The sequence below is a fragment of the Cupressus sempervirens genome, chromosome 11 (assembly GCF_028749045.1).
Source record: "Cupressus sempervirens isolate cs-2001-9-10 chromosome 11, ASM2874904v1, whole genome shotgun sequence".
In the NCBI taxonomy this organism is placed as follows: Eukaryota; Viridiplantae; Streptophyta; class Pinopsida; order Cupressales; family Cupressaceae; genus Cupressus; species Cupressus sempervirens.
Window position 1 is genome coordinate 647,100,172 of NC_143128.1, and position 21,854 is coordinate 647,122,025.

At 34.2% G+C, this 21,854-nt stretch overlaps 1 protein-coding gene across 1 annotated transcript; it reads left to right on the forward strand.

The window, feature by feature from the left end:
- The first annotated feature begins 18,926 nt into the window (after positions 1–18,926).
- Positions 18,927–20,338, forward strand: LOC149531429 (reticulon-like protein B8). Its single transcript, XM_089808337.1, is given in 6 exon segments — positions 18,927–19,144; positions 19,240–19,318; positions 19,320–19,388; positions 19,734–19,891; positions 20,021–20,163; positions 20,271–20,338. Coding segments are annotated over 6 exon segments (735 nt in total).
- Positions 20,339–21,854: the final 1,516 nt, after the last annotated feature.

Below are 21,854 nucleotides of genomic sequence, written 5' to 3' on the forward strand. Positions count from 1 at the left end.
GATAATGATGAAAGTGGTTGAAGGTGATCGAGAAGATCAGATCCACCATTAAAGAGTTGCTTCCTTTGTTATTAGCACACCAAGTCACCCATGTCATCGGTCAACTAGAGTCAATCCTCAAGCTTCGCCACATGGACCAATTATATTTTATCATTCCACCACCTAGCCACTCTTCTATCTTTCATGTTTGACCTTTGACTGCAATCGATCGTGGCTTCACAACCCTTTACCTTCATTAATTGCTTTACCTTGCAAAACCATGAACAAACCATATCATTGCTTCACAGCTTGTCCTTAACATTTTCTCTTAACTATCACAACTAGGTGACAATGTGAAACTAACATCTTGCAACATCACCACTATTAGGACTTTGACATTTATCTTACTTGCGACATTGCGAAGCCAAAACTGTTGGTGTAAATAAGTATTTACTTATTACACTTACTTATGTTTTACTTAGGTTAATGCATTATTTAATTATTTTGCATTATTTTATTATTATTTTAGGTGAGACACTTAGGAGTTTGTGTACTCTCATTGAGTTACGCAACTCTAATTATGCACATGGTGTCTACAACACAAGAGTATGCATCATTCACTGAGTTGTCATGATGACAACACAATTATCCACACTCCTCATCTAGCACATGTTGTCTACACCACTAATTTGCGTGCTACACCATTGTAGGCTTATCCTCACATCATTGCACTTAATCCCGTGCTTAATGGAGGATAACCCATATCTGGTGGACATGTGCTTGGTTGTATGACATATAATGATGCCGACTTCTATGCATTCTAGAAGCTCTCTTGAGGCCTTTATATTCAGGCACTCCTAGTGTACTCTCAACCAGTTATTGAATGAATATCATCATTCTGATCATACTCTATCTATTTTGGTCTACCGTGTGCTTGTGTTGAGTTCTTTAGTTCTTGGGTGAATTCTGGCCTAAGCCAAATTCTTACAAAAACCTTACTTTATTGTATCGTCACAACTTAATATCCAACTAACATTAGATGCCTGCAACCGTGTGGAACTATGAACTTAACCGCTACTACTTACTCGCCACTTGGGCTCGCTGAGACACATGTTACACTGTCACTATCTCGCTATGTATTTTCATCATACACTTTTTCTTAGCGACATAGCGACAATAATTGATCTTGGGAGATCGAACGACCAAGGGAAAACCCCAATTTACCACCCATGTCAAAACTTCTAACCAATTCAGTGTTACCACATCATCAGAGTCATCCATATGGAGCCATGCCACAACTTTAATATGAGGTTATCCTGAAAATCATGTGACAATGCAAACCAAAGAGAATCGCTCCATCATCACCTAAACCCTGGTTAACTATTTTAACCTTGCAAATGTGCGAAATAAGGAAAATGCAATGTCGTAGCCTTGATCTCAAGCTAAGCTTAACCCTTTGCGACCTTGCGATGAAGCCAATCAACAAACCACGATTGCATAGTCGCAACCATTAACTAGGTATCAATAATTTAAACCGCAACCCTGCGCCAATCACAACGATATCCACTTCACACCTTTGTGGCTCGGTAAATGGTTAAGTCACAAACTGCAGTCATGACTAAGAACTCCAAAGGGATAAAGCATGAAAAGCTTAAACTTAGGAAAAAAAGGGATAAGCCAAAGTTTTAAATATATCTTTATTCCATTTGACTTATTTGAATAGATATGACTGTTGGTCAACAAAAATCAATTTTTGGTAGGAGGGAAAATATGGCTAACAATTTTGGCAACTCAGAGGGGATACTAGCCTACTATGTACATGACCAGTGACCTAAAGCATCCATTGGGATATGGAGTTGTAAAAACTGAGATCTTGTGCATTGTGAAACCATAACTTTTCCTCTGACTTCTCTACAATTACAAAACTTCAAAACTTGGCTATCTTATAGAGAGATAACCTGTGCTCAACACTTCTTGGAAAACTTGAAAAACTACTCTGATATATACAAAAAACCCTAACCCTCTCTTAGAATTAGGATTTGAGGTAAATTCCATTCACTAGAATTGGTAGAACATCACCATTGGGCCTAGATAGTTGAAAAGCGTTGGCCTCCTTGCAATTGATGATAACATAAGGCCCAGTCCAGATAGCATCAAAATTAGAATGCCTTCCTGTCTTGGCTCTGTCTGTATCCCACTTGAGAACAAGATCTCCTTCCCTAAATATCCTAGCTATAGCCTTTCTGTCAAAAATTCTTTTGACTTGCTGTTGATGAGCCTCAAGTGTATGCATAGCATGTTGCCTTTTTTTCATCTAATTCAATCAGTTTTGCTAACTTGATTGTATTAGAATCATTTTACTCTAGCTCCAATTGATGAGAAAACTCAAGAGAGGGGAATTCTAGTGAAATAGGAAGCCCGGCTTCCCTTCCATAAACTAGCATAAAAGGTGAATTCCCAATTTCTCTCTTGGGTGTAATTCTATCAGCCCAAAGGGCTATCTTCAACTTGGCATGCCAACTCCTCCGATTGTCTTCAATTGTCCTCCTAATGATCCTGATGAGATTCTTGTTAGAGGATTCGACCAAGCCATTTCCTTACAGATAATAATTTGAGGAAGTGCTCAAATATATCTCGTATTCTAGAGCCCAAGAACATATGTGAGCTCCAACAAAAGATTTGGCATTACCATATATGATAGTTGAGGGAACACCAAATCTTGTTACAATTCCATCAAGGAATTCAACTATTAAGGCCTATGTTGTATCCTTCGAAGCCACTGCCTCAATCCATCTTGTGGAATAGTCTGTGGCTGCCAAGATCCCTTTATGACTAGCACTAGAGGGTGGATTTTTTGGACCAATGAAATCAAAACCCCATTGGGAAAAAGGTTGGTCAACTTGAATGGGATGGAGGGGAAGGGTAGCTAATCTTTTCTTTCCTGAAAAGAAAGCACATTTCTCACACTTCCTTACCTACTTATGGAAGTCATTAAATAGGGTGGGCTAATAATATCCAACCCTCATTATCTTCATTGTAGTGACTTTGGCTAAGAAATGACCACCAATAGGGCCATCATGAAATTCCTTTAACAACCTGCTGACCTTACCTGTTTGTATACACCTTAGCAAGACTCCATCAGAACCCTTTCTGAATAATACTCCATCCACCAAGACAAAGGGAATAGCTTGAAATTTGAACTATCTCCTCTTGGCTCTGTCTAGGCCTTGGGGGCATCTTCCTTCTGTCAAGAAGGCAATCATGTTCTGCAACCAATCAATCTGATCTTCATTCTCCACTAGTTGCTCATTTTGGATCAAGAGGGAAACCTCTTCACATGTCTCAAAAGATGGAGCTATCTACTCACACAGTCCCTTACCTCTTACCAACTTGGTGATCTTAATATCAATATCATATTCCATGACTTTGGTAATCCATCCAGCTCTCTTCTCATTGATATCCTTATTCATGAGGAAATCCTTTACACTTGCATGTGGAACTAAAAGCTGGACTTTGTTGTGAGACAAGAGATGTCTAATTTTTTTGAGAGCCCTCACAACAAGGACCTATTTCTCTACATAACTGTATCTTTCCTCACAACCATTGAGCCCTTCACTAAAGAAAGCAATGGGTTGTTCCAAATTTTTATCATTTAATTATGTAAGAACAACTGAAATGCTTGACTTTCCTCCAAGGGAGTAGAGGATGAAATCTATGTCAAAATTGGGGTTGACAAGAGTAGGGGATGATGCAATTGATTGCTTGATTTCTTCAAAACCAGCCTTTCCCTCTTTGGTCCAAGTGAACACTAGGTTCTTCTTTAACATAGTTGTGACAAGCTTTATCATAGAAGCAAGATCAGGGATGAACCTTCTTACAAAGTTGATCCTACCAAGGAAACTCTGCAATCCTTTCTTATGGGTGGGAAGTGGGAGAGCGAGGATTGCTTCTACCCTCTCTAGATTTATTGTTAACCTATTTCTTGATACAATATGCCCTAAGAGCTTTCCTTGGTTAGTAGCAAATACACACTTCTTAGGGTTCAGGGACACACCACACTCTTTGCATCTTTCAAATACCTATCTCAGATGATCAAAATGATCTATTGCATGCTTTGAAAAGATAGTTATATCATCCAGATACATTAGCACAAATTTTTCGAACACACCCTTGAAGCCCATCTCCATTGCCTTCTGAAATGTGGCACATGCATTGGTTAGTCCAAAAGGCATCTTACAATAAGCATAGGTTCCCCACTTAGTAGTGAATGTAGTCTTATATCTGTCAGACTCTTGTACTAACACCTGATTATATCCTAAAAAACCATCTAAGAAAGACAACCTTTTTGAACCACTAACCTTGGATAGGACTTGTTCCATGGAGGGAGGGGGGTGGTGATCCTTAAGAGAAGCCCTATTAAGGTCTCTTAAGTCTACATAGTCTAATCTATCCACTCTACTTTATAACAGGAACAAGGTTAGCCACCCATGAGGAGTGATTGATAAGGAAAATAATGTTGGCCTCTATGAGCCTTGACAATTCTTTTCTCATTAGTGGTTCAATCTTAGGGTTATTGGCCTCTGCTTCTATTTAATAGGCTTGAAATTATCATCTAAATCTATGGTGTGTTGAGATAATTTTGGGTCAAAACCCTTTAAGTCTTCATATATCTAAGAAATAACATCATTGAATTCTTGACATAATTTAATGAAAACCTCTTGTTTAGTATTATATACCTTTCCCAACTTGAGAGTCCTTCCATTAGCAACAGTGGCAGGCATATGGTCATCCTTGCTTGTAGTCAGATTTGAACCCTTTCCCTTTGCTTGATCATTAGAGTTTAAAATGCCCTCCAAGGTGACTAGAACTTTAGGCAATCTGTTGGAGTTCAAGTTCAAAATTTGGTCCCCATACTGACTTTGGAGCTTAGACTAATTTTTAGCAGAGAACTCTACTTCATTTTGCAAGAAATTGACAATCCACACATCAAAGTAAAAAACCTACCAATTTGTGGAATTATCAAGAATATCATGCCTTACAAAAATTTTGATCTATTGCTCCTTTTCATCATCAACATGCTGTAGTATATCATAAGAAGCACCAATTTCTACAAGCCTGTCAACATGTTTATTTTCTCTTGTAGGGACACTCTAGATGTTGAATGGTTGAAAACCTTCAAGTAAATCCCAAACCCTATTCTTGTATGATCTGAGAAGGTTATTCTTTGTATCATTCTAATTTTTAACTTGACGAACAACCAACTCACTATCCCCATATACCTTCAAAGATTTGATTCCTCTCCTTTGGGCTAGTTAGTTAAAGTCCCCGAATCAGAGCTTCATACTTTGCTACATTATTAATGCAGTTGAATTGGAGCCTATAAGAGAAATACTATTTCTCCAATTCAGGGGAAATGAGCATGACACCCGCCCTTGAGCCATTTTTATTCCTTGAACCATCAAACAATAAATTCCACAACCCACTTATATTTTCTTTTGTTCTCATGAGATTGGGAATAAGGGCCTCTTCCTCAAATATGCAATAGGTGCTAAGGCCTATCTCCAGAGCTTCTGGTATTGGATCAAACTGATAAGAAGTGGTCCATTCATCCAAAAGAAAGTCAAGCACCTCTTCCAAAGAAGTGGTAGGCTCAAGTGCTATGCCTCCATACTCTTCTTCAAAAATAGTGCAATTCATGTTTATGGGATTAGGGGTATAGGTTTCTATGTGATTAAGGGCTAGAGGTTCTTCTCTTATGGAAGATTTTGTTCCATACCTTATTCTAAAAAACATATAGGATCAATCAGATGAAATATCAACACCTATTTGTGCAGTAAAGTCTTTAGAAAGATAGATTGCAAAATGTGGTTTGACCTCAGCTACTGATATGTCTTGTGTAATAGTACAACCAGGGCAAGCATGCAATGCCATCTATACATTTTTTAAGATTCCTACACTCTTGATAAAGCTATCATCTAATTGGAGCACATCTCTAACCATTGGCTCATATTTAATACCCATGAGGTCAGCTACACACCTAGGCATTACAGAGCTACTAGACCCTAAATCAATCATGCAATTATAGACTAGTTTATCTCTTATGATTAAAGAGACATAGAAAGGAGGAGATATTCTTTTCTTACTTGTTTCTCCTTCTTTGGTTGGTTGCATTAGGCTAGTTGCATTTTCTTCTCTAGGTGGTTGATCTTTCACTTATATGTCCTCTAGCTCCTATTGCAGTAGCTTCTTCTGTGATGGTATAGTAGGAACAACATCCCATATAGAGATATTAACATTAGTCTTTTTCATTTGATCTACCACATTGAAAGGAGTATTAGCTACATTGAATGAAGCCTTGAGAGCTGCATGGGTAGGTGACTGAATTTGAGAAGTCAGAGATTTAGTAGACTTCTTGTTTCTCATATATTGTCTCTGTTGAGGAGTAACATTGGATTGTGCATTCCTCACTGGCACACGAGGAGCAACCTCTAAAGTTGAAGCTTGAATTGGTGGAGGAATGGCATCCTCAATAGCTCTTCTCTTACTTCTAGTGTTGTGAGCTATGACATCATGGTTAACATGATAGTGCTCCCCTGGATGATGGTACATGAAAAGGAAATCACCTTGCTGTTGTAGATGAGAAGCATCAGTAGGTTGATTAGCATTGTGTCGCTGCTCTACTACTTGTTCTTATGTAGTTAATGCTAAGTAAGACTCTGCCCTCTGATACATACAAGATCCATAGGAGTAGTTACAAAAAGGGCATAAGTCTTGATCTTGAGAAAGATTATTTTGAGGGACTAAAGCCCTATTTAGGTTGGTATTTGTAGCAGGGGCAACATCAATAGGCCCATTCTGATTGTAGGGGACATGACTCTAGTTTGGGGATCTATTATGTATGGGACCTTGATATTGAAGTTGGGGAGGCTTGTTGTTTTGATCTTGTTGCCTTTCTAGGGTCACCACCTTGTTACTCATCTTTTGTATCACTGAGAAGCTATCCTCTAGCTTCTTCTCCTGACACTACAACTTCTTGTCTATTTTCTGCATCAATGTTTGCATCATGGCATCAATCTTATCAACTCCATTAGAAGATGTGGAAGCTATTGGGACTACAACAAGGGACTGACTTACAGAGGAAGTAGAAATAGGGGCTATTGTAGGTTGATGATTGGGCATGTCAGGAAAGAAAGGCATTGGAGGCCTTGGAGCTAACTTCCCTAATTGTATCAAGATATTTTCTACACTTACGACTATCTCATAAGCATTTGGTAAAATGTCCCCTCCCATAGATTGCAGAGTGGTAGCAATATTGCTATTAAAGGCTCTGAGGTAATACAAGAATACATTACCAGGGGAAGGCTTTATTGCAATAGATATTCTATCCCATGTCTTTTGAAATTTGTAATTGAAATCTATCATATATTCATGGGGTACTCTCTTGATAGTTGTTAATTGTTCCAAAAGAGATAGGTGATCACTTTTGTTCTCGAAACACTTACAAAGCCCTGCTCCTAACCCATCCCAATCAATAATAGAGTTATGAGGCAAACCTCTACACCATTGTAATGCTTTTCCCTTCAAGGATGAAGCTAGAAGCCTAACAACAACATCATCTTTTGTAATACCATGTATATTGTAGACATTTTAAATCTCTTGAATATGTTCTACAAGAGAGGTGGAAGTTTCACCAGTGAACTTAGGTATACTTTTGAGAGCTGACACTGGAATATCATGTCTTTGAGCCAAAAGGAGAGGGCTTCCACCACTAAAGGTGGAAAATGCATGTGCTCTCAGTTGTTCCATATGGAATAATGCTCTATTTCAATGAAAATATGGCAACTTAGGTTGCGATCTATCAACAGGAGGAGTGGAAAAAAATCTTGCAGGTGTGTTTGCTACTACTATACTCCTAGTTGGTGATAGAGATAATATATTTCTCTTTCTTCTAGGGTTTGAAAATGAGAGCTCAGTGTATTAAAAATTACCTCTAGAAGATGCCTTGGTATGAACTTTGGGCATGAATCACAACAACTTCGTCTAGAAACCAAATGTATTGTAGAATAGAGTCACCAAGTACTTGCAAATGAGCCTCTTGGAGGCCTGAAAATACTTAGAGCAGCACTATCTTTTCAGCATGTATTGGAACTTTCCTTCTTTGACACCAGTGAACTTATAATGCTTCAAATGTTAGTCCCACCGGGCATGCCAAAAACTGTTGACACAAAAGCTTGCACCCTCGCCTAAAGTCTTACCTAAAGGAAGTCAACCTTCTTTGGAGACTCAACCTCAAGTCACAAAGTCCCACACTTTAGAGATTGTTTCCATGTTACACAAGGCTTCCTTTAGGTAAGACTTTGGGTGAGGGTGAAAGCTTTTGTGTCAACAATACCATAAGTTTACATCAAGTGATGACTATAGGACACTACAATCTTCATTGGTTAAAGTAAGAGGAAAATCATGCTTTTGTGCCAACTACATTGAAGACAATCCAATGAGTGAATGTGAAATGTTGCAAATGGATATGTTTCACAATGGGATATGAAGGAGATAAATCAAACTACCTCCTTTTGAAGATGTTGGCATTGCCATTGACCTTCATGGTCTTATATATTCAGTTGATTATGAGCACATTTTTTATTTAGTTTTTACAAGTGTGTGCATATAAATGTATATGTATGTTATTTCAAGATTGTTTATTTATTTATTTATGAAAAGTGAGGATAAAATTAATTTATATATTTAGTTTTTTAATTTAAAAATTATTTCCATTTGTATGTATGTAGGAGATATTTTGTTGTCTATGGGAAACTTGGTAATGTAGAAAATGTACACTATTATCTACTAAGATACACAAAACCAAAATACAAGTTGTCAAAAGTAACTGTAGATGGTGATGGACAATCATATCCAACTAGTTCAATTTTCGTTGAATGCACATATTGTCAACAAATAAAGATAGACAAAAATGGTATTCAATTTATTGAATACATGCCTAGACAATTGTTTTACATTACAATAACCATGTTATAGTGACAAAGTTACAACTCAAGGCATTTTCAAAAGAAGATGTGGAAACTAAACTTGGAGGTTTCTTATTGAAAAACATGAAAAACTTTAAGAGATAATAAAAATGGAGAGGATCCCTGTGAGGCCTCGCCCTGACCCTTCGTAGCCTTAGTTGTTACTTTATCTTTTTGTTAATCACGACTCGAGATGCCGAGACATTATCAGATACTTGAACATATCATATTATTTCATGTTGTGTGATGTTATTTTCAGATATTTGATGTCTGTCATTTAATACTTTATGTATATATATGTTGATGAATTAAGTAAAATGTAGGATTAACACATCGACTTTAGAATCTTTATGGTTAAGGATATAGGTAGGATGCAAGAAACCCTGATTGATGTATGTTTCAATTTATGTGAATTTATGATATGTATATATGTACATGTGATTTTACAGGACTACTAATGTGTGCAATGAGTGTGCAAATATTTAGCCGAGAAACCCTATGGAGGAACAGAACTGATCTCTTTGTGCTAATTTTGGAAACCTTGTTGTTCGTAACGTATTGTTTTGTGAGATATATGTATGTATCTTCTTTGTTCAGTGAATGTTAATGTTCGTAATTATGTTCTTTTAGTGTCGCTTGACACTCGTAAATTGTTTATGTGCTTTAGTGTGCTGTTTAGGGTTAGTTGTTTAACCTTTGGACCCAAGTTGGTTTAGTTGGTGTCAGTTTGCTTTTGGGTTCTTAATCGAGGTTAGTCTTCCCTTAATCCAAATTAGTGTTTAATCTGCAATGATAGAGTAGTTAGAAGGTCCTATTTTATTCCTAGATTTTTTTGGCTCTAAACCTTTTTCCTAGGCTTAAAACATGATATTATTATACCCAAAGGGTATGGGTATGGGTTAGGGGTCTTTTCCAACCCCTAAGCCCCTTTTATTGACTTTTGAGGTCACTTAAAAAGTCTCTTTTTGCCTTTGTGCGAAAATTGACCATGGTTATCTTGAGATACCTCACCTCATCTCCACTTAGGGTTTAACCATAGTGTAGGTTGAGTTAGGAGTTTCTAGAATTGCTAGTGGGTGGAAGTAGTTATTGCTCCTTTTGGGTGGTTGAGTTGGAGGCTTACTTAGAGGCCTTCATTGGACTAGTTGAGGTGGTTACCCAATCTCCACATTTAGAGAGGAGTTCTTGAAGGTTGAAGGAAGGAGAAGGAAACTCTACTCAAACTTGTTCATTGCCATTACCTCTTTGTAAAGGTTGGAATTCTCATGTCCCTTGTTCAGATTTCATTCTTGTTTCATGCTTATACTACCTTGTTGTTGTTTGAATGTTTGTATGTTTGTGGGTATGTTGGGATGCTTTGAAAACCATGTTTTTTTGGATGATTTCCTTTCATGTTTTATGGTTGCAATTCTGAGATTTTTCTTGCATGGGTGTTTTGGTATTACTCACCCTTGGAGAGGGCAGAAGTGACCAATTTTGGGAAAGGTCTGTTTAGTCGGACTCCAACCAGTGTAGAGTCTCTTCTTAGGATGAGAAGAGGGAGAAAGGGTAGGGTGTTATGGGCCCCTACCTGTCAGCACAAACCTTGTATGATTATGGTATGTTGAAATGGAAGAACGGAAGTTCTTGGTTTATAGCCCCGATTGGGCATCTTTTGGTGTTGTGCTTGACTTCTCCTGGTTGGAAGAATCCACCTTTCCCTAGTGTTGATTCATTGTGAAAACCATGTATGAATATGCATGTTTGATTGTCTCTTGGTTATGCTTTGTTGTCACCTGATCAAAATTTTGTTCCATCCATGGTTCTTGAATGTGTTGCAGAAATCGTTATGAATCCCTTGATGAGGGTCATGAAGAAAATTCATTTAAGTTGTTGTAATTGGGATTGATATCCTATGAATTTGTAATTCAAACTATGTTGTAATGGCAACGATGCCGGGTTTTCTTCCTGGTTCTTTCCCAACTGAGCCTTTGAATCAGGTTTGCCAATAAAATTGGTGTTGAGTATAATTGTTTATCTTGTGATTTAATCATAATTTCAAATTTGATGGATGCACATTAGGAATAAGATGATTTAATGATGGTTTAATTGAGCAAATTTTCAAGTTCCTTATATGTTAAATATTAAAATTATGTTGAGAAAAGAAAATGATTAGAGTTGACGATTCAATTTAAGTTGTTTGAGATATCAATGAATCTTGTATGAATGTGTCACAAGGATTAAATCTATGTTTAAATCCATCAAAAAATAATAATAATAAGGAAATCATATTATGAATGTAGAGGAAGCTATCATGATTATCAAATCAACCATTCTTGTATTATTGAATAAATCAAATGATTCATATCCTTGGTATATTTTGTTGCATCAATCCTTTGACTTGCTTTTCAAAAAAAATTCCCCCCCTTGGTGATTAAATCAATTGGAAAATTTATACTTAGAAAAAAAATAAGACAAAAAAAAAAGTGCCAAGAGAGCAAAAACTCTCTGGTTTTTGTATGGGGAGTAATTTAAATTCTCCCCTTGAGACAAAGAATCTTTAAAAGATTCCCCCTATTATTCCTTGTTAAAAAACATAAATAAATTAGTAAGCTCATTTTCAATATCAAATTAATAGATAAATCTATTTAAAAAAAAAAGGATGAAACAACCTCTATGAATAAAAGAAGAAGAAGAATTCCTACCATATTCTAATATATTTGTCTCAACTAAAAAACTTTATTGCAATTAATCTTCACTGCCTCTTTTCTTCTTCCTAGGCGAGTTCCTTGAGTTGACATGTCTGACTAATTCTCTTATACTCTTGCAAGGCAGATTTGTGGAGAAACAAGCATTTATTTGTGGCAGTTCACCAATCCCATCTCACCTTTTTGTTAACCATTGCGTTTTCCTTTTTACTCCTCGGACCATGTGCGATGTCAAAACAAGGAGTAATGCTTTTTATTGTTTTTACCGTGTCCTTGGCCTGCGAATTTATCCCATTTTGGGACCACATGCTGAGGTTGGGGAAAGGAATTGATCCTCATTATTCAGCGCTGAAGTTTTTTTCCTTTATTTTGGGTTGGAGTTGTTTTGCATTTCTTTCTTACCTGCCTTTCTTTATCACGTTTGCCACCTCATTGGCAGGTTGTGTCAGTACTTGCTTGCTTGGGCAGCGAGTTTATTATCTTGGAAGCGCTTGATTTTATGCGCAGGTCTCCCAAGTGGGTTAATATGTAACGTAGGTGGGCTTTAGTATTAACCAAACTTGAGTTTTGGGAAAGGTAAGAGATGACGTGGGGTTTGGGATTTATATTAGTTTTAGTTTATTTTAGTTAGTATAGATATGGTTAGTGTAGGTTAGATGTTTGGTTTAGTTAATATGTTAGTTTAGTTTATAAAATTTATTTCGTTTTGATTATTGTTAATAATATTAGTTGATAAGTTGTTATTAGTAGGTTAGATGTTAGTAGTTTTTGAGGTTAGTTTAGTATAGTTGAGTCTCAGTTTTTTTAATAAAAGTTTTAAATTAGTTATAAATTTTGTTAATTGTTTAAAGATAATTAGCTTAGATTTAATTAAGTTTAGATTATGTTAATTTATGTAATGTTAGTTTAAATTAATAAAGTTATCTTTTAGTTAAAATTTAGTTAGTTAATTAATCTTAAAATTAGTAAGTTTTAGATAGTTAATTATAATGATAAGATAGTTGAAATGTTTAAAGTTAATAATTTTTAGATATATATATTCATTTTTAAATTTAGTTAATTTTTTAAAAAGTGACCTTTCAACCTCGGTTAGATTGTCAATCGATAAGTATCTAAGAGATTTATAGTTGATCTTGATTAGATATTTCTAAATTAATTCTAAACCCGTATTCATGTACATTGTTATTTAAGTAATTTTTGCATATCTTTATAAGTTAATGTAATATCATAACTTTTGTCGATATCAACTTAATAAGGAGAGTATTAATTTAACATTGTAGAGAACCTTTTTACTTAAACTGTGATCGCAAACATATCTACTTAATGAATTTTAATTATTGTTTAAAAAAAAAAAAGATTTGTGTGTTTTTGCCCTCGTATTTTGGGCATGAAAATCTCGACTATATCTTTTAGTAGCTCTAAGCCAAACTTACTTTTTCATAGCTCTCAATTTCATTTTTGAACTCTACAGTTTGAACTCTTATTTAATGTATTGGATCTTGGATATGTCTTATGTATATCTTGTTACATGTATTCTTTGATTTATGGTTATGCATGCTTGGTAAATTATATATGATTTTATGTGTGTTGTTATTTATACTTTGATGGTTCAATGGTTTTAATATATAGTTATTGATTCTTTTATGTATGTCCCCTTAAGACATCTCCTTTTGACATCTGATTTCAACATCACAACTTTAAAGCACTTTAGGAATATAATGCCCCTCCTTAAGGCCTCCTCTTAAAACATCCTCTTAAGACCTCCCCTTAGGACATCCTTTTATGCCATTAGTTAAATTATAACACCCTCCTAATGTAACCCCTTAAGGCCTCCTGATCAAAACACCCACTTAAGACATCCTTTTATGGTATTAGTTGGATTAAAATACCCCCCTAATGAATCTCCTTAAGACCTCCTAGATTAAAACACCCTTTTAAGATATCCTCTTGAGACCTCCCCTCAAGACATCGTTTTTATGGTTAGATTAAATCATCCCCCTAATGGACCCCCTCAAGACCTTCTAGATTAAAACATCTCCTTAAGAAATCCTCTTAAGATGCCATCTTATGAAATTAGTTAGAATACTTACATGACCTCACATTAAGAGATTAGTTAGATTACTTACATGACCTCCCCTTAAGAATTCACTTTAATATGACACTAGTTAGATTATTTATTAGTTAAAAAGAGGATTATTATTATAATTGAAACATTTGTCTTAAGGGGCCCCTTAAAGAAAACCTCATTTCAACATCCCCTTAATATATATACATAAGTGAAGTAGATTACCTAAATTAGTGAGAATAAGTTCATATTTTTATGCAATTTTTATATGTTAGATTATATACATATATTTTTATTTATGCTTTTATGTAAACACTTTAATGAAAGTATGAACATTCATAACATGGACATGTGCTCATGTATAACATGAATATATATAAACATGAACATAATGAAATAGATATATGAAATGTCTCTAGAATAACATATAGATATATGAAATATGTTTAAAAAAAAACATGTATAATGAAATGTATGAAATAACATATACATGTATATAATGAAATATCTCTAGAACAACATGTAGATATATGAAATGTATACAAAATAACATGTATAATAAAATGTATGAAATAACATGCACATGTTTATAATGAAATGTCTCCAGAATAACATGTAGATATGAAATATATCAAGAATAACTTGTAAAAATCTATGAAATAAACATGTATATCTAAAATAATGCGTACATGTATAGATCTAAAATAACACATGCACTACATGTATATGTATTAACTAGGCCCCCTCCCGATCCATGACCCGGTGGTGGTCTATGCCATTCGTCCAATCTCTAGTCAAATAAAATAAATATATACATGTGTGAAATTAAAATATATTTAGATAGATCTTTAAAATTACACATGTGTACATCTTTCTTTCATACATACATACATACATATATATACATGTATATGTATATGTATATATATATATATACACATATACATATAGATACACACACACACACACACACATACACACACACACACACACACACACACACATATCTGTGTGTGTGTGTGTGTGTGTGTGTGTGTGTGTGTGTGTGTATCTATATGTATATGTATATATATACATATACATGTATATACATACATATACATGTATATACATACATATACATGTATATACATACATATACATGTATATACATATACATATATATATATATATATATATGTATGTATGTATGTATGTATGTATGTATGTATGTATATATATCTATATGTATGTGTGTGTGTATATATATATATATATATATACACACACACATATACATATACATGTATATACATGTATATATATATATATATGTATATATGAAAGAAAGATGTACACGTGTGTAATTTTAAAGATGTGTGAAATTAAAAAATATTTAGATAGATCTTTAAAATTACACACGTGTACATCTTTCTTTCATACATACATACATATATATATATGTATCTATATCTATATGTATATATACATATACATATACATATATGTATATATATATGTATATATACACATATACATATAGATATACACACACACACACACACACACACACACACACACACACACACACACACACACACAAGCTACCCATGATTGCTAGGTGCCTTCAAGTCTTTGAAACATAAGATACTATCACACAGACTGCAATACATGTATGTATTTATACATAAGTTATATTGAATTAAATATGTACATAGGTAAAATTAAACTCAAGTACAAGTTTTTTAAATAAAAACTAAATTTATATTTAGACATATATTTATTGTAACCGTATGTAATGCTCTACCGATCTCACTCATGTCTGAATCATGCAATGGTAAAGCACTTGGACCAAACATCTCATCTATAAGAAAATTGGTGAATGAACGATGTGCTCTGGGGGCCTTAGTAGTGGGGGGGGGGGGGGGGGGGTGTGTGCATAAAGTGTTGTGGGGGCTTGAGTAGGAGTAGGTGTTGGAATATCCTCATCAACTACGATCTGTTGAGTAGTTGTGTAGGAACATCCTCTTGTCTCTATAGACCCTGTGACCCTGATGTGCATGAGAGAATGTGGATGATGTGTTTGGAAATGTCACTAAGAGTAATCCTAGTGACTACCAATAAGCCCTTATATGCACCAAGAAGACCACTAGATAAACATGTTGACAACATATGACACAATGAATCCACATATGATAAATTGACAACCAATGGTGGAGAAGGTATGCCTTTTGTCTCATATGCATCATCACTAGAGGATGCAACCTATGTTGTTGTTGGAATGGTAGTGTGAGAGGACAACACATATCTCCCACATTGATCAGTCAATATCTCCTGCACCTATATAGAAATAGTGACAATAATAGAATACATCAGAGTCCTAATTGTATCATCTGGAATAGTTTACACAACAAGCAACTCCATACCTTTTAGCATAACCAAAAGGTTTGAACCCACCTTTGCTCACTAATTAGTGGGTGCAAGGGTATGTACATGCCAAAATCTATCTGATAATTTGTCCATCCCTACCCAACATAACCTAGAAAATTCATACAGTGTACATCATCATGAAAATGAAATTCTGAAAATAATTATTTTCAGATATAGAGTGGAACCTCATCCTTTTGTAGCCATCTATGATGAGAGGCCAACCAATGAGGATATATAAATGGTGTAACAAGATTATCCATGCACATGGTTTCCATGTAACCTCTAACCCTAGCTTTGTCTATATTATATGGAAACATGGTCTTCACCATAGAAACATAGACCTTAGTATCAATCTGTCTATACTTCACAACACTAGTGACACTGTAAGAAGGAGAAGCGTATTGTACGTGTCACTACTAATACTATCATATGGCTTGTATGATTCAACTATTTGAATCACACGAAGCAATTCATCTCTAGTACTAGTCACCTTATCTAGATTAGGGAGGGTGGTGGACGTTAGAATGGTAGAACCAAGGACCTTGATCGCATAAGATAGTCTAACAATGGTATCAAAAAATAAGTACTGTGTATCCTAACTAGATAATGTTGATCTATGTAACATTACATTATTTAATCAGACCTTACTGCAAATGAAATATATATATATACAACTCATACATATATCATATCATCTATTTTCAAGAAACATGTGGCAAAAAACTAAGTTAATAGAACTAAGTTAACTAGGTTTCAAGTTTTCTAGGTTTGAAGTAGATGTAACTTAGCTAGGTTTAACTAGATTTGAACAACTAAGTTAACTCTAGATTCAGTTATATATTTTAACTAGGCTAGTTCTTAGTTCTAAGTTTGAACAACTAGGTTTAATTAGGATTTGATTTTTCTATGTTTTAAATAGATGAAACTTAACTCTAGGTTAAATTCAATTTTTCAAACAAGTACTTGTCAACTAGTTTTTAAGTTATTTTGACGAGGTTAGTTCTACCTGATGTTTGACTAGGTTAACTAACATTAAATCCAAATAATAAATTTTTAATATTTTAAACATGATCAAGTATTTCTGGTATCATTTTACATGTTATATAAACATCTAAATTTATACCATTTACATGTATATTTAATGTAAACATGAGAAAAATGAATGATAAATTTATAATTCAATAATGCATTTATATGTACAACTCATGAATAAAACATAAATATACATAGCTAACTTTATTCTATAAATGTGTTAGTTCTACATTTGAAGTATGGCTAAAGCTACCTTAAGTTCTATTTTAGAGTAGGTTTACTAGGTTAATTATGTTTAAACTACAGTTAACTAGAGTTAATCTATGTTTAATCTACATTAAGTACATTTTATTTATGTCAGTAAATTAACTATATACCATTTAATTAAAAAAATCACATTACAAAACATATTAATTAATTTTAATAGTAACTAAGCTAAATTATGATAAAAATAATATATAAACATATACCAACTAAAAAAAACTAAAAAATAATAATTGGTGTACCTATCCAACTGAAAGCCTCAATTACCCTCTCTAAATAGTTGGAGTGAAAATGAGTCGCTAAGGGCTCATTCACATATATATAGATTAAGAAGGTTTGGCTGGACTCCTTCCAACCCAAAGGTTTTGACCTAAAGGGTTACAAATGGACCCTCATGGCCATGTGCGTGCTACCTAGTGCCACACAGGTTCAAAAAAAGTTTTATGGTTGAACCCCTTTTGATCGTAATTGTTTTGATTGTAACACCACTGGATGTTTTAAAAGGAGACACAATTAACATCACTTCTAGATCTAGGTATTCTTTGGTCATTTATGATCATTGTAATACTAAGCTTTTAGTTGAATCTTTCACAAAACATCTCGTTATTATAAATTTGATTGAGCTTAATTATAAGTCATGGGCAAAAGGAATCATCACACATTATAGATGGCTTAATCTCTTGCCTTATTAGAGTGGAATCGATTAATTTGGGGAGACAAGAATATGATCACATGAGAAGATTAATTTGTGAAAGCATCAATTCATTTCTCTTCTATGATATCTACCCAAAATTCATCCGCATTGAGTGTCCTTGCACAATTTGGACCATAATTTGAGCTAATTTTGAGATCTTCATGTTCGTCCATTCCAAGGTGAACCTCTTGTAGATTGACTCACTCCACTTGATGATGCATACAATATTCCCTTCCCTTAAATGATAATACCTTAAAGAATATATTTATGTGAATTTATGATCTAGAGACTCAACACTAGTAGATTTGGTGTTAATATTCGACCTTAATTTTTAACCTTATGCCATTTTCGATTTGATTTTAATTTTTTTTGTTAAGATCTTGAGTTGGTAAAAAATTTGACCAACATGACTTTGTTAGATCAAAACTTTGACCAACATGGATTATAAACCAAAAAAAAAAGAGAAAAGTGTGTGGGAGGAGGGATTTTCACTACGATCTTGTGGGCACGGGAGGAGGGATAACACAAAAGATAATGAGGTGAAAGAAAAAAACCCTTATTTCACCAATAACTATAAGAATGATTTCATCGAGAACTGACGCAGTGATAACACAAAAGCCAAGTTCTATTCTTTACTTACCATTCTCTATACTACTGTACTTCCCTTTTTCAAAGTGATACAATTTACGACTATCCAAGGTATCATTGATGCCGTGAAGCATGGGAAGCAAATTCATGTGATTAATTTGGGAATTTGAATTGGGTGTTAATGGATGATGTTGATTCAACCCCTCTCTGTGAGATCTTCTTCTTCTACAGTTAAGCATCTCAAGATCACAATCGTTGGTGTGAATACTGATAACCTAGAAGACAACGAAAAAAGACTTATAGAGTTTGCAAAATCTTTGGAAGTCCCATTTTGGTACATCCCAATAAAGATCTCAAAGCTGGAGGATATTAATGAAGGCTTATTCAATGTGAAAGCATGCGAGTTTGTGACTGTGAATGTTCCAACTATTTTCAGAACTTTTTTATATAAACTTGGCAAAGAAAGCTCATTTCTCTGGTAAGTCATTTGTTTGGGAGGAGCATTCCCAATCAAAGCTCAGAGACATTATTCAAAAGGAGTAAAAATTCATTAGTTTATGAGTCATTTAATTGACTTTTTTGGATGTCAGAAACCCATTCATCATTTGCTTGGTGGAGGCAAATGTAAGAAGAAATCTTTTACTGAAGCCCTATTGTTAGCATTTTGAGAAATGATGTGTTTTTATAGACGAAAGTTTTATTATTTTGCAATTTAGAAACAAAGCACCCAAGTTAATCTAGATCTTTGGAATTTCATTATTTTTCTATAGATTGTAAATATTTAGATACCTAAGAACTTTATACTAAAATTTTCTTTACAATAATGAAAAATAAGGGTTGTCATATAGTTGTAAAAAATTGCTCCTTTGAAATAGGGGCAGGGGCAGGGGTAGGTGCATTTGTTGTCCCAAACAATAAAACTAAAATTTTCATTAAGCTATTTTTTCTCAATGTTTGGTTTTGTATACAACTGTCAATGTCTTATTGTGGAGAACAAGGGAATTTCTTTGAGCATTCTTGCTAGTGCCACATTCATATGGATGCTTTTAGAGTGGCTAGAGTACCACTTGTTGATGTTGATTTTCATTGGCCTTGTGTTTTGTATGATGATCTTATTTCTTTGGTCGAATGCTGCAATTTATTTTAACAGGTTAGACTTGTTTTCATATTGTATTATAGGTTAGGCTAATTTTTCAATGTAGTGGATCACAACGTAGTCTATATTTAATGGGTTTTGTGCTTTAAAAAATATTTAAGCTTCATATTTATTTCTTTTTAGGTCTGCTCCAAGTGTTCCCCAGATTTCTATTTCGGAGAATATCTTTATTGATGTTGTTGTTACTATCAGAAATGAAATTAATTGGTTCTTAAGCTTTCTACAAGATGTTGCAGTGGGGAAAGACATCAAGACATTCCTTGTGGTATTTTTCTTTTCTTATATAATGTTCTTTCCTACAATCTTATATCATATTCATTAATTAAAATTTGAGTCATGTGGATTCCAAAATACAAAATTTTAACTCTGCAAATTGTAGGAGGTTTGTTTATTGCTGCTATAATTAGCAGTTATTGCAATATTTTAACAATATTTACATAGGTAAATTATTAAGAGTTTTCCCTAAGTTTCTTTTTACATCATTATGAATAGTTTATTTTATTTGTTTTGAGTTGGATTGGTAGTTGGTCTATTTGGAAAGAGAGAAACAATATGATTTTGAAATATAGAAAGATGTCAATAGTGTCTTTTAGGCCCTTATCCATAAAATCAAGGAAAATATGATGATTTTGCATCCTTTTAGTAATGGTTGTCCTCTCAAGTCCTTAGATTGGGATATCACTAAAAAATGGAACCTTGTGGAGTGTCATAATAATTACAAACATTTCATGGTCAAAATAAGAAGAAATATAAAATACCCCCCTAACCCCTTGTTATTGGTTGTTGATCATATGATTGACAATGATGTGGTGGTAACTCATATTTGTGGAGTGTAGTCTAGTGATTTGGTTTTAGATATTGAGAAATAGTTGTTACAATATGATATTTATTATTAGTTCATGTTGAGAAGGAAATGGATAAGAAGTATAACATTGTATTATAGGTATGGTCCCTTGCTATTGGCAAGATCGAAACATGTATGGAGGAAATTAATATCTTCTACAAATATTGTCTATAGTGGCATGCCATGTAGTAGCCAATTTTCAAATACAATGTGAGTAGATCAAGAATGATCTTAGTGATATCGATAAAACCTAAAAAATTATCAAGGATTTGAATGGTGTGTATAGGAAAAGAGTCAGTGATCTATAGGTTGAGTTTCTACCTCAACAACAACAGAGGGAAGACTTGATCAAGATATTTTGGCTTACAATAGATATGACTAAAGTTAGGATGGAGCAAGTTGCCAATGTATTGGCTCAAGAAAAACCAACCGCTCAACAATATGGTATTGAAATACAAAACAAAAATAAAAAATTCTCAAACTTATCCAAGTGATTTTTTTTGCAAGCTCTCGTGCACTTGCTCATACACAAAGCAGAGTCAAATATCAAAAAAGGAATCAGGAAACCATAACAAAAGAAAAGAGTTTTCCTACCACACTAGAATGGTGCATATAGATGTATGAGAATTAAACTTCTTCTTTCTTGCAAGAAATGGACACTTCATACTATAAGGAAATTAACCCTTCCCTAACAATGACAAGGCAATGCCTACTTATCTCCTCTTTGTGGATTCACCAAAAGTCTTCCCCTTAACATAGGGTAATGGATGCATAAACATTTTTATACTAAACAAAATTATTCAAACACATTCCCCTACCATATATATAGACAAAAAGCACACAAAGATATTATATATAGTGTCCTTGAGATTGGTCAAGGAAAGAAGAGTGGAAGAGTTTCCATGGGCAAGGAGTAAAATTAGATTAAAAACAAACATGAGATTACCATCCCATACACCTCCAAATGTTCTTGATTCTACCAACTCATGGAATATTTTAGCTACCCGCCATATCTAGCACAAGAGCATGTTGGTGAATGGGTAATCAACATCACCAAATAAGAAATTCCCATGCTATCACAGATCTAACTTAAGATGCTAAACCTTTTCAAAG